At 32.3% G+C, this 15,405-nt stretch overlaps 1 protein-coding gene across 4 annotated transcripts in view; it reads right to left on the bottom strand.

The window, feature by feature from the left end:
* The window catches only part of TDRD3 (tudor domain containing 3), a 167,952-nt gene that overhangs the window by 23,207 nt on the left and 129,340 nt on the right, over positions 1-15,405 (bottom strand). For 3 of the 4 annotated variants that reach the window (XM_046028287.1, XM_046028290.1, XM_046028289.1), the window contains exons 12-13: positions 13,456-13,581; positions 2,131-2,216 (exon numbers count right to left, since the gene is read on the bottom strand). In XM_046028287.1, coding sequence (XP_045884243.1) covers positions 2,131-2,216; positions 13,456-13,581 — 212 coding nt within the window. The remainder of the gene's footprint in view (positions 1-2,130; positions 2,217-13,455; positions 13,582-15,405) is intronic. The other variant, XM_046028288.1, reaches the window with a different exon arrangement.

Genomic DNA, 15,405 nt, shown 5'->3' with positions numbered 1-15,405 from the left:
ACAGTATAATTAAGGGAGAATTTTGCAAGGAGTTGGGAAATAGGTTGTATGTGTAGAGTGAAAGTAGGTGATAAGACTGTATAGGTAACTCTATTTGTTTAGTTGTGGGAGTATTTCATTTACTAATGATAGATAGGAACAAGTTTAAGGCTAATGGTATTTTATCATGAAAAACCATAATCATGCTGCTGTTAACCTCACTGAAAGCAAAGGCAAAATTAAAAACTGAAAGGTGATGTTTTATCTTATTTTTTTCCTCCTATATTTTCAGATCCTTTTTGTAAATTTTTGGCATTTTTTTAAGACTAAAACTCCCTAATTATGATCAACTTTCTTCTTGGTAATTTTATTTTGCTTGGTTTTACTTTTTCCAATAAAAAATGTAACTCAAAATTACAGAAAGTGTATAAAATTGAAAAAATATGTATACACACACTTAGAGTATATACACTTCTACTACACGAAACCACTTCACATTTAGTATATTCTCATTCAAATCTATACATTGCTTTTATTCACTCATCATAAATATTTCCATTGATATTACAGCCTTCATAATGATTTTTCACCACAGCTGTAAAATATTTCATCCAGCAGATGAAAGATCACTTATTTTACCATTCTCTTATTGTTAGGCATTTAGGTAACAATGTTGCAATGATTATCTCTTAGCAATTAGCTTATTTCCTTTGCTCTTTCCCTAGGAGAGATTAACAACTGTGGGATTATTGGTTTAAAGGGTATGAACACTTTTAAGGTTTGGGAAAAAATCAGAAGAATCACATCAATTTACACTGCCATCACCAATGTATAAAAGTACTCACATCACTGCATCCTTGCCAGTATGAGAATTATCTAATTTTTTTCCCATTCACTCCTACATTTAACACTGTACTTAATTGTTTCAATTTGCATTTGAATATGACTAGAGTTCAATATTTCTCTCTAATTTTAGTTATGAAAGATGACACTGCTACTTCAGCAAGAAACCATATTGAGCGTAAGTCAACGGTTCAAGGCCATAAAAATAAAATAAAATAAAAATGTTTAAGTTAATTTAATCATGGCATGATTAACTGTTATTGTGCTCCATGATAATTAGGCATTAATGGCAAGCAGTTCATGTAAGTGGCTATTATTACTATTATTTACACATAGCCAGATCAAGCATTCTTAGATTCAGGGAGGGCTGGACCAAGTAGGGATATAAGGTTTTTTTTTTAGGCCCCCATAAAGATCCATTGATCTGGAACCAGATGTGACCCAGAAGGCAAGTTCTCTTTTTTCCATAGCTCAACAAAGCCTCTACAAACCAAGCACCCAATAAAGATCACAGGCACTATAAACATAGTCTGGCTGAAGGTAGACTAGAACTTACTTTATTGACAAGCAAAGATGAGGCCCAGTCAGATATAACTCAAAGAGCTAACCAAAGAAATGCCCGTTAAATCTCTTGTCTCCTCTTTCTATGATTATTCCTCAAGCTAAGGATCTAGGTTTTCAGCGAGACTTCTGAAGAACTTTTAAATCCTAAATTATTTCCATCTCCTTTCCCATAGAGAAAAAGAAAGGACCAGAGGCTCAACATATTCCCATTTTCCCAATCAACCTTATTAACGTATGCAGGTAGGATCTGGGTAACAGGATTTAAAGAACTTCCCTCTGCCAAAAACCCTTCTCTCCAACACTGTCTGAATGCCCATGCATTAGATTCTTGATGTTTCTAAGCACATAATTCTGGGAAAATTAGAGAAAGTTAGGTGTGTGAAGGATAAGAAGGGGTAACAGTAACCCACACTTCACTGTGAAATTAATTTAACTAGACTGATTTTATGTTCTTAGAATACTTTACTCTGAAGCATGCAGAGGACAGGAATAAGAATTCCAATATGGAGAGGACGTAGTGAGAAGCAAAACGAATTAAGTCATTTTGAGGTTGCTTAAAAAATAACATAGCTGAGGACAGTATACTATAGAAGAATAGGGAAGAAGGCCAAGCTTTTGATAATAGAAATGTATTTTTTCCATACACCTTGGGAGTTTACAAAGCCCATTACCATTGACCGTACTACTTAATCCTCAGAACAACCCTGTACTGAAACTGAGACCCAGAGATATTAAGTAACTTACCCAAAGTCACATAGGTAGTAAGTGGCAGAGCCGGGACTCGACCCAGGTCTTCTGATTCCTCCTGTGCATTTCCAGCTCCCCTGGAGCTGAAGCAGGGGCAGAAAGGGAGGTGGAAGTAATTTGCCCAAGACCAGCCTTGCCCTCTCCCCTTCTTTTAAAGGCCAAGCAGAGCAGATATTTAACTCCTGCAGTGACCCCTTTTAATCAAATTCTCTCAGGATACAGCACACAGAAATCTGAAAATGTATCTCAGCCTTGGGCTCAAGAATGGCAGTAAGTAGTAAATGACGCCAGAAGTAATTTTGGCAGTACTTTGCCACTGATGTGATATTTACTGGAATCTCAAAGTACAGTAAATTTCATTTCAGAAAGCAAAACTTATTTTTATAAATGAAATTATTTAAAGCAGTATGTTTGAAATTTTTTGTTTAACAGTTTCAGTCATACCTTTCAAATTATACCATTATAAATATTATTTTGAAAAATATCTAAGAACCAAGATACCACTTCTACATTTAACCTACTCTACAGCCATTTTTGTTTACCTTAATGAGCTTTCCTCAGTGATTATTTTCACTGAAGCAATTAAAATCATTAGAATGGACAGAATATTCAGTCTTTTTATAACCAATTTTAAGTATTTTCAACAAATTAATAGGAAAGTGTATCATCTTCTTGAGATGTAAGTCTTATATTCATTTCTAAACTATATATAAAATGTTCCTAATGTAGCCTTTTATAATTAATTTTCTATGACAAAATTTAGAGTTTTCAGTCTCCAATTTCTTGAATAGTTCCTTAATTTTTCTTAGGGAATTATATATTTTAATTTCTGATCTCAATTACTTATATTTCTAATATGTTTTAAACATATTCAGTGAGAAATTTTTCTCTTCTTTGCTTATTTCCTAAGAATGCAAGGATACAATTTAAATCAATTGGACACATTGATTTGATAACAACTTTTTTACCATTTCTAGATGTTTTTGTATTCAGCTCCAGTACATCTCAGTCTCTAACAGTCTTTGCATTTATGAGAACTATTATCAGTAGGGCTAGGTGTTAAGTAAGCATCAATTATAATCAGGGGTTATAAAAGATCAACCAGGAACATCAGTTTATTTGTGGCCAAAGCTTTTAGAGGCTTTTTGAACTTGAAAAGATGCCCTATGCAACCAGACTTCATTTGAGGATCAGTCTTGTCTGAGATGGAACATACCCAACCTAATATAATAGTTAAAAGCCACGTGAAACCTTTATGAATAAAAAGGCAAATATTCGACATAAAAACAAAAAAGGAAGAGGACAAGGAGGAAGAGTCTGGATAAGGAGGAAGAGTCTGGATAAGGAGGAAGAGGAAAAGAAGAGAAGGGGAACAAAACAGAAGAGAGAAACAATGCTTACCTAGAATAAACAAAAAATTTCGAATAAGTACTAACACTCTCAAACTCTTGATATGCCTCCATTTTCCCCTTGCTTTAAGACTTCAATTCCATATTTTAAAAATTTAATTGTTTTGCATACTCATGGTCAAATTCAGGAATTCCTAATAATAATAATATTTATATAATCTGATCATTTTATGAGGTAAAAAAGGTACTTTTTCCATGTTATTTTCAGCCTTATTTACATAAGTCTCTTCAAGATAAAGGATCATCATATTCTCTCAGATCATTCATTAAATAGTACGAAAAGTGGTTACCAACACTAAAAAAAAGAACACAAGTCCATACATTTTAAAATTTGAACCATACAGAAACAGAATTAAACTGACTCCTAATATCTTACCTTGTATAATAAGTTCATATCTTATCTTACCCTAATATCTTACTTTGTATAATAAGCATGACCAAGAGGGCTTACCCTAGTTTCTTAATCACATGATCTGGGGGAAAATGAGCATACTTCAGGCAAGATAAAAATGCCAATAAGAGGTCATTAAAAAGTTAATACTAGTTTTGGAAAGTCAATGTTAGCTTTCCCAACTTACTTCCTTCTCGTTATCCTATTCTTCTAATGTGTATAACAAAACTGTAATCAAGAATCATGCCAACAATGGTTCCCAGACTGGAACAATCTCAGTCTGACGGAGGCCTTATTAATATTTATTAGGTGGCTTCTGGAAGGAAAGAAATATGTATCTTCTACTTCTCTTTTATCTTTTTAATCCCTTGGGTATATAGGGCAATCTGTTGTCCAAAATAGCTTTGCTACAAAAAGCATCAGAGAATATTTATTGAAATACTATCCTATTAAACTGTTACACTTGGGTTTGATGTCTGACAAAGGACTCTTCAGTAATAAAGGTGACTAGAACTACATAAATCATTCAACACATAATTTCTGACCTTCTTCCACTGTTTTAGTTATCAGGCCACTTCATGTGCTCACTGAAAACTCTAATCCCTTCAAGCTCTAAAAGACCCAGTACTTACAGTATGTATCTACCCCTTTTTTATAGAGTTCCTATGCACTCCCGCTAGCTATTACCCAACCATAAATTCTGCCCTTGTTTATAATTATAAGTACCTGAAAAGGGCGGGTTTCTTAAAATAAGAATTTTTAAAAAATTTGAATTTTTGCCCCTCCAGATCACTCAGGTGAGCTTTGGAATTATATCCAAGATTATCAATTCATCTCACTTAATTGCTGGTACCAAGAAAACAAGAACAGAAGATCAAGAGCAGTAAAATATTAAAAGCCTGCTTATTTTCTAGGAGGTTTTTAACAAGCTTTTAACTAATTAAAACAATATTATTGAAAAGCTTTAGGACATACCAGCATATTAGTAAAAAAGCAATATAAACGTTGAAACAAAATAGAATTTTTAGTCTTTTAGGATCTACTTCACTTAAGAATGTTCACTTACCCAGTGGAATTAACCTGCTTTAACACTTTCTTTTGAAATGTCATCGTAACAAAAAAAGGGATGTCACATTTTGCCTTAGTCTAGTTTATTGGAGAATAACAAATACAAAACCCAAGTAAATGGTGAAAATGCATTACTGCTGGAACATGTAAATATCATGTGGGTTATTAGGTGAGAATTATAGAGGACAGCAATATTATAAAAGCTATAATGGTAGTCTTCACAAATGACAATTTCTAAAAGTTAATAAATAGACGTTTTCAGAATCAAAGTTAAGTTAATATAAAATTAAAAGACCAGTGAGTTATGTATTTGTAACATAAGATCTTAATTTTATTTTTATGTAATAAAACACTATTACTAATGATACAAGTACTTAGAAGGGACCTAAAATTTCAGGAATATATTCTGTCTTCTATTCAAAGAAAAGTTAAGAATCTAAAAACATGTTTGAGGATAAAATTGTCTTTTATATATTTAGTCTCTATTTGTAACAAAAAAATTGAGTATTATGTTACTAATAAGACATTTGGAACATCTAAAACAATATATTTAAACGTAAATCTTCATCCTATCTTAAAGCTGGGAAATTTGAAAAATAGAAGGAAAGTAACAAGACAGCTAAGATCTTTTCCAAAATATATCCCATAGACTTTCTGTCACAGATTAACAAACAAACAAACAAACAAAACCCCACAGAATTCCATGAGCAAATAGGTTTGTGAAGCAATATACACTACTTCTCTCTCTTAGAGATTAAAATACATATCACTGGTATGAATGTTCAACAGTAATTTCTAAATAAAAATAATCAAAAATAAAAGCACTCAAAGCTAATGAACATAAGCTCATAGATCTAATAAGTGATTTAGCAAGGTTGCAGGATAACTACAAATCACTGAGAAAGGAAATTAGAGAGTACCTAAACAAATGGGAAAAAAATAAAATACATACTGCCTTGATAAGTCCCATAATAAAAAAGCAAACTTAATTTTCTTTAACCCAGCATTTTCCAAATTTATTTAATCAGAAATTGGAACTAATGTTCTTAGAACACACTTTAGAAAATCCTGAGCTAAATGAACTAGACATTAAAAAATATACACAAAAAATTAGTGACTTTTGTATTCTTATCGTGGTTTAAGTTGCTTAACTAGAGCCTCTTCAATTATGTTTACTCTTTTTTTTTTGAAGATTTTAGTGAGAGAGGGAACACACGCAGGGGGAGTGGGAGAGGGAGAAGCAGGTTTCCTGCTTAGCAGGGAGCCCAATGTGGGGCTCCATCCCAGGACCCCGGGATCATGACCTGAGCCCTGAGGCAGATGCTTAACGACTGAGCCACCGAAGCACCCCCAATTATGTTTACTCTTAATAAACTATATGGGTTTCTTTTTAAGGCAAATAAAATGTACTCACTGTTGTAGTACTTCCTTTCCCTTCTGAATGGAGCTCTCAGTCAATGACAGGTTGCTAAGGGAGTTATTTCAAGCCAAGGTGTAAAACTCTTGCTAGTAGTTCTCAAGTTTAAAAGAACTGGAAGCTCTATAACACTGGAGTATTTCTCTCAAGGAGACAGATCAACTCCACTCTTTCCTAGAGATGTGATAGTGAAGCCTATTGCTCATGATTCTAGAATAAATAGTACATGTCCAGTAAAGTTCAGAAAATTAAGATCAGGACGAAGGGTAGTCCATATACATCAAAAGATATCACCTTCTTCTAAAGGTTAAAAAAAGAGCCAAGAGGATACAAGGCTGTTTTGGAAATAGAGTGAAAGCAGAGAGATATGACTAATAAATGAGATGGCCAAAGTTAAGAATATAGAAAAACAGTATTAAGTAGAGACACAAGATGACCATGTAAAATTAACAAAGAGAATCAACAACTGACAACTGGACTATGGTATGCAGTCAAATATGTATTCTAAGTCCCCTTATAGCCAGTCACCATCAGGGTTCACAATCACTGACTTTAGAGGAGATGTGCTGCGTGGGCTCCATCTGAAAGTGAATGAAGTCTGTGGCACAATGAGCAATATTCTTTTTCTGCTTTTTTAGGTGCAGATGGAAGAGGGTCAGAAACGAAACTACAATAGAACTGAGTGCACTTTTAAAATTCAAGAATGCCCCTTCAGATTTATAACAACCTTTAAAATACACTGACATGAGTGTCTAGTCAAGGTACAAGCCCAATGGAAAAGTGACATATTTGGAAACAGAGAAATAAAACCAAACAAAAATATTCCTCAGATTCACTTATTTTACTACTTTAATTTCCTGTGCAGTAAGTATATTAGCAAGTCTTTTGCATTATATGCAAAGGAATGGTAAAATTCAGTGCAGTTTGAAATTACAGTTTTAAAAGTCCTGGTAAGTAAAGTAAACGAAAAAACAAAAATTTACTCTTAGAAGAAATCAAGGCTTGAGCCTACTTATCAAAAAAGTCAAAGGAAAATACTTCACCTGACAATCCCAGCACCCTTTAGCTAAAAGTCTCACCCATGATGCCTCCTTATGACTACTTTGAAGGAAAAAGTAAATCATATAATATTCAGCATAAATCTAAAGCATCATGGATTCAATTCCTAATTAACCAACATCATAATTCAGGGTTCCACACTTTAGGTTGCTATTAATAAAGGGAGGGAAGAGAAAAGATTAACATATTATCTACTGGCATTCACTTATACAAAAAGAAAATGTTGCAGATTTTTCAGTTATGCTAACTTGACTCTTAATGTTAATATTCAAATAATTTAAGGCTTGAATTGTTTTATGAATTATAATTAAAGTTAGAAACAAAATCATAGTATGACTATATTAACTTTAAAAAGACAGACAACACATCTTCGGTAATATCCTGACATGTAACTTCACTTTGGAAGTTATTTCACCTTTGGAAAAAGTAACATGAAATAATAATATAACCTGTACATTCATTGCTCAATAAAGAACAAATCAGATTATCCAGAAATCTTTTAAAGATATTTTGATATATATAGTTCCTTTGAGTAGGTCACAATATATTAAGTTATCAAATAGCAAAATTCAAACAATACTTTTTGTACAGGCTCTTAAAATTACTAGCTAGCATCTTATTCTCTTAGTATTAATTTAAACAGTGAAATAAAATGTCTCTATTGAATAATAGAGCAGGGTCAAAACTAGATGTCAACATTTTCATAATAATCTGTTAGGTTTGGCTCTCACAAATGAAATATGGGCTTCAGGGGGTAGATACCAACAGTATTAAGTTGACATATCTATGCATATGGCATGCATTTATGAATGAATAATCTTTCCCTCTATGTGAGCAGCTTTCATATCTCCAGCAAAGTCCTGCATATTCTACTACCTCCAATGGGAATTGAGAAAGGCTGGGTCACTGATGAATAAATAAAGGCTATCAAATACAACCAAACTTTATTAAATCAAAACTTGAAGATATTGCATGGAATCCCCAAATTCCATCATCTGTGATTTGAAAAATATGTTCGTAAATGGGGCTAAGCTAGCTGTACAGTTTCATTCTGATTAACTCTGTTTACACCACAACAAAACAAAACCGAACACAATGAGTTCTGCGCATATAACAATGTTTGAAAGGAAAGTTTTCCGAGATAGGTCTGATGGAAGAAAATGTATTTCAGTGTTTCAGTAACCTTAATCAACTTATGCTTTTAGTGTAGAAATTTAAATATGATAAATTATACCCACTAATTTATTTAAGAATTATCAGCAAGAATGAAAAACCTCTGGACTATGATCAAATATGTGCTTGTACTTTTTATTGAATACTAATTAGCAGAACCTCACTTACATAATTCTAATTTTCCTTTGAAGTTAATGATTTCTATAACAATTGTCCTCTTTTTAATATCTATTATGATCTTTTGATATCAAATACAAACTAGTTATAGCCTAACTTTATCACTACATCATTAAAATTACTAACATGACCTTGTTCTAATACATTTAGGATTCATTTTAACTCATTAATTTATGTATCATAACTCTCAATCTCCTTCCTCATTAAATAGGTTAGGGCTTTTTTGATTATATGTTTCTTTTTAATATTTTTATTAGTGATAGATTACAGTTTTTTGTGAACATCATTTGAATTTAAAAAGATAACTTTCAGATGTGCTCGAGGATATTATTATAAAATATTTGTGCAAAGTTACTTCAAAAGTAAAACCTGAGATAGCTTCTTTTGTAAAGTATACTAAAACTGAAAAAAATATATATGTATCATAATTCTTAAAAAAAAAAAACAGAACACAAACCCTCCTGAAAACAAATTTTACTTTTTAAATACATAAATAGATAAGAACTTTTAAAATAGAAAAAAATCATTAAGTCATATTTTTTTCTTCCCCATTAATTTTATATTCAAACTAAGGTGGAATAAAGACCTAAACATTATTTAAATTACAACTTCAGGAAACAAGATTTTTTTCCACTTGTATTTTATCTTAAAGCCTCAAGAAGAAATAAAAAAGACCCTCATGAGATATTTTTGTTTCATGTAACTGGAACTATAACTTTCTTCTCACTTTGTGCAGTGCACATGGATTTTTGTGTGTTTTGTGCACTAACATATATCCGTATATATCCATATATCCGCTGCTAGAGCAGCGCAGCACCTAATAGATGTACAATGAATATTTGCTGAGTAGATGAAAACAGAAAAACATTTAAAATAGGATGATCATCTAAAAGGCAATAACAATCCATCTGTCTAGAATTAATGCCTGAGATGGTGTATATGTTAAGGCCTTAGAACTGAGCATTATCTACATAATCACAATTATTTTTGTTGAAACAACAGTTGAACCAGATCTTTTCCTGATACTAAGAAGTACTATGAATTTATAAAAAAAAAAAGTTTAGAAACCAGCATGTTCAAAAACATTTCATGGGCTATAAAAGCCTCCACAGAATCCAGGTCATAAAAATACTTGGAAAATCTAGACCTGACAAGTGTCTCTCTAGGGTTAGGAAAGCAATTCAGAAGCAACTACACTCCAAAAACACAAAACGTTTGTCTCAGCAGCAGCGCCAGGGTATTTTACAGTAATTCCAAATTGCCTGTGGCATCTTTTTACTGGTTTCCTGGTAAAGGCTTTAGAGTTAAAAGGAACCAATTTGGAAAGGGCCTGCAGGAAACACAAATAGCAATTTGCTCTGCTCCTAATGTTTTCTCATACAGTCATCAGAAATAGAAAATAATGCACTTTTCTTCCTATATAATTTTACAAATAATATGAAACTCATTAATGCTTCATCCACTTTGGAAAAATAAGGAAAATCGTATAATGTTTAAAGAACATTGGGGGAAAAAGTGAGAGCATTCATCCAGTTAAGAAAAGTTATGAACCCCACCATATGTGGGATATTTAGAGAGCTCATTATAATAAAGACACTAAAATTAAAAGGTAATATTTAATGACAGCTAAAAGAACCAGGTGAAATCTAGCTAGAACACAAAAAAATCAAGGATGACTTACCAAAAAGTTTACTGAATCATTTTGGAGGAAATAAAATATTTAATCATAATCAGAGCATATATTTTCACCATCTAAAATATCATCATTGATTATGTTCTGGAAATAAAAAGATGTATCCAAATGGAAAGGGAAAATAAGTATTTAGTCTACAGAGCAAAGGTGAATAACTCCTAAACTTCATGAGAAAAATATTAACTCTTGGATTTAAAGTATTAAATTGATTTTTATTTCAATTTTCCATATGAGAGACTATGAACTTAGTCTCTGAGTCTCTTTAGATTTCATGCTTTTTATTTAATGGTTTATCCTTATGCCTTTAAGAGACAATACAGGCAACTGATTTCTATAAAAGCTTTTGGTTTATATGCAAGTTTTTGGGTTGTTTTTCCAGCAAACTATTAGAAAACTCTTCAATGAATGATCGTTGCTACATTTAGGAAAATGAGGTTCTTCCAAAATCTTACACCAATAACAAACAAACACTTTAATAAAAGATACAATATAATATCACAATTAATAGTGCAAGAGTTAAAAATTAAAAATTACACAATCCATGGTGTGAGTGAACAACTGTGTTAAGGCTTCTAAAAACTTCACTGTACCTTTGCAGCCCTTTAATTTTTCTAGTAGGACTTGTCAATTAGCATTATCTTCTTATTGATTTAGTGAATATTTGCTTTTGATTAATTTAAAACTTGTCACAATTCCAGTTTCAAAGAAAAAGTGCTCGTAGACCCCAACATTAACACTCTCAGAGGCCAGGAGAACACAACACTAACTCTACATTAAATGTATTGACAACTGCATGCACTCTTTTTCTTCAGGGGCTTTTTATGGATATATGCACATATGTATTTTTTTTTACATGGAGATGAATGAAGATGATGTTGACATTGCCTGCATATCAAGGAGATGCTTCTACAAACTAAGTCAGTTATTCATGCAGATAAAGAAGAATGATCTTATCCCCCAAAACAATGTTTATGATGCAAAAATATCTGGTATATTAATTTATGCAAAATCATAAAATATCAACAATCACAGGAGAGAAAAATACCAAAATCTTCAAAAGATTTAATGATTCTATCCTGCTTCTTTCTGTAAAATACTTCAAGTATTTTACAAAAGATTTTTAAGCTGACTGCAAAAAAGTAAATTGGTAAAAAAAAGGGAATAAAGCTTAGACGAATATTCACAAATGGGTAGAAAGAATATGAAAGTATTGCTGTGGGCTGTGACATCTGTTAAAGTTATTGTCCAGCTAAATTTACATGGACTTAAAATCAATGATAAAGCAATGAAGACTATCAAGGCAAGGAAAGGCAAAGCCACTGACTGTAGAAAGAAAATTATCACTCAGTACCAAACACCTTTGAATGAAAGAGCTACAGTGAGGAAGGATAACTGTGCTTATCAGTTATGGCCACCCTGAAACAGAAAAAGGAAGTAGAAAAGAGGTGAAGTAAGGAAGCAAAATTTTTCTCTAAGAAAAAAAGAATAAAATCAATCTCTCATCAAATCCTCTAAAACATTAAAAAAACTAAAGGTAAAAACTCTATTTTGACAATTTGACTGTAATAGTTAAACACATTTGAAAGCACATTATGAACACCAAACCCGGACTCATCTTCTAGAAATACAGACTTAATAAATAATTACTTTTACCATCAAAATAAGATTAAGAGGTATTAATGGAAAAAAGAGAATCAAAATAGCCAGTCATATGAGAATCAGAAGGGCAAAGACATGGTTACGTCAAGTTTCCCCAAGAAAAGAAAGACATAAATTAAGTACTGATGGTATTTCGGTCTTTTAGAGAAAAAGTGTGTAAACTTTAGACAATGAGAGTGAGGGGAAAGATCTCTTAATTAAATATATGAAACATTAGTAATATATTATAAAATATGAAATGATAAATTATCTAGAAAATGAGAGTTTTTCTAGAATAAAAAGGTAAAAAATAAAGTTCCATGGCCCAAAGCATAATTACTGGTACTAGGCTTTTTGTTGTTGTTTTATTTCTCTTGAGGAGAAAGGATGGGGTAGGGGTAGGTGACACTGAGGTGGTGACAGAAAAATGTAAGAAGACCAAAACTAAACTAAAGTCAGCAAATGAGAAGACACTACATATTTCAATGATAAGGCTAATGTCTGAATAATACAATTTCATAGTATATGTTGATATTTTAGAGAAATAGAAACAAATTAGACTTCTAATGATAAGTTTATTAACAGCTACCTATAAATTAGAGAAGGGAAATTAAAAAAAAAACTGTATGAAACTAATTTTAATATGCCTTACCCTCCTGATTTTCTTGAAATGTAGCTGAGACTCTACCTATATAAAGTCACATAAGTCCTTATATGAAATAGACTCCCGTGAGGCCAATAGTTCTAAATTACATCATCAAAATTATCACAGAACTTTGACATACATTGGGCGACAAAATCAAATAATTATTAAACAGATACTATAGTCAATCTGTACATACATATATGTAAATATATACGTAGTAAATGCAGCATGACTTCATGTATAATTTAAAGTGTTTTTCTTAATTTGATATGTAACTAAAAAAATAAAGAATATACACGTATCCAACAGGGATTTAAATCTGACAACTGCTGCACATAATTTAGTCAAATTTAAAGGAACAAGCTAGGAAGGAACAAAATATGCACAAAAACTTGCAAACGTAAAAAAGGGCACCTATTTCCAAAGCATAATATAACAAAGCATTACACAAGAAAAGTTAATTCCAACGCATTCACTTTTATTGTAGTTCAGTGCAACCAATTAGAATTTTATTTTAGGAGTAGCCAGTTTCAAGCAAATTCAAATATTTTTTTCCACTGGCAAATTTTTTTATTGCTATGACTAATCTTTTAGAGCTATGCATTTTCTTCAAAATAGCTTATGCCTCCGTACAGAATTTGGATCACGTACCCATGCCTCTGTCTGAATGGGCCTGACGTTGCTTAGTAGCACCTCTTCATAGTTTCCATAATCAATGAATTTAACAACCGCTGTCATACCTGAAGAATGGAGAGCTTCGACTTCTGCTCGATAAAACTGAGGAGATAAAAACCAGTTTTAAATATGACAATCGATATTGTCTACAAAGGGCAATATTTGATGGAAATGTAAATACTCAAAGTGTTACAATGAGCATTTTTTGAAAGCTCATTTTTAAGATTAATTTTTAGTGAAATACATATATATTGTGAAATGATTACCACAGTAAGTTTAGTTAAAGTCCATCACCACACACAGTTACGAAGCTTTTTTTCTTGAAAACTTTTAAGATCTACTCTCTAAGCAACTTTCAAATACACAATACTTGAAAGAAAATTTTTAAGGGAATATATCTTTAAGAAAGAAAACTTACCTTTAGATAATCATAAGTTGTCTAAAAAAGGAGAGAATTTCTCTCAGCCATAGGAGTTCTGACATTAGTAAGATTTCAGGACAGAAGGAAGAGGGTCAGTAGAGAACATTCACATGTTAATGGGTATAAAAAGAACTAGTGTTATGTTTTGTTGTTAGCCAGTGAAGCCCTCTGACAACATTAGTAAGACAATTCTTAGTCCTGTTCAGAAAATATAACTATGGAGCAATTTATGTAACAAACAGAAATATACTACAAAAATACATCTCAAAGAAAAAGGCTCACTGCCACAGTCACTGTAGGCTGCTGGGGTGAAGTAGGGATATCGGATAAGGAGTAAACACATTACTTAGATCCAGGATTTAAAGGATTTGACACACTGCAAGACCAGACAACTTTATTTTATCACTTTACCTAATGTAATTTGGCTCTGGGAACTAATTCACTTTAACAAACTCACAAGGAACTGATTTACATTACAATAACAATCAAATTTTTTTCTGTTAAGGTAACTAGAAGTAGGTCAATTAACTAATTGAAGTACTTCTCTACCACAGGCCAACCCATTCAGGACCCAAGTTATAGGTCTGAATGTTGCTTAGTGAAGATGAAATGAAACCAAAAAACTATTTACTTTTAAGGACTATTTCTTTCAAACTATGGCAGTTGGATGCTCTTATTATAACACTACCTACTCTAACAGTATCTCTTCATAAGCTCACCAAAATAGAAAATGTTAAAGGCAACACAAATTCTTATTGTCTACATCCTTCTAAAATACATTATCCCAACTATACCAGGGAAAAAATATCTGTTTTTACTGATTAACATCACAAACATTATTAAGTTAATTTATAGTGTTTCTTTCCTAGGTCTGGATGCTGGCAAATTTAGAGACACCATGCTGGAATTTTTCTTTTCTTTCTTTCTTTTTTTCCCCCTTCCTTCCTTCCTTTTTCCTTCCCTTTCTTTTCCCTTCCCTTCTCCCTTCCCTCCTCCTTTTCCCTCCCCTTCCGTCCCTTCCCCTTCTGTCCCCTCTCCTCTCCTTTCCTTTGGAATTTTTCTTATATTAGAGTTCTTGATATATGTTCACATCTATCTATCCCTCCTTTATTTCTTAACCTCACACTTTGTGATCTGTGAATTGCTGTATTTCTGGACCTATGCTTCAATTGTAAGCTTCTCTGATAGTTATGTCAGTTCTGGTAAGTTAAACAAACAAGAGTTATAATATATCCGAGGAAAACAAATAAGTTGACATCCTTTTAGAAGCTTAAAGTCTAATAAAAACAACCTGCAGAAAAATGCCTTCTATATAACGTGGACTAATGGTGCAGTAATACCGCACTTAATAAGGCTGAGGAGTTTGGGAAGAACTTGCTGGAGCAGATGACAATGGCTATAGTCTTCAAGGATGAAGAAGGTTTAGCTAAGTAAAAAAAATTGAGGAGGGAGTTCCACAGAAAGTTAATGAGACATAAAACATGGAGATTAGTGCAGGAAACTGG

The sequence above is a fragment of the Meles meles genome, chromosome 14 (genome assembly GCF_922984935.1).
Source record: "Meles meles chromosome 14, mMelMel3.1 paternal haplotype, whole genome shotgun sequence".
Taxonomy (NCBI): domain Eukaryota; kingdom Metazoa; phylum Chordata; class Mammalia; order Carnivora; family Mustelidae; genus Meles; species Meles meles.
Note: the sequence above shows the minus strand (reverse complement) of the source record. Positions and strands in the feature narration are given on the sequence as shown.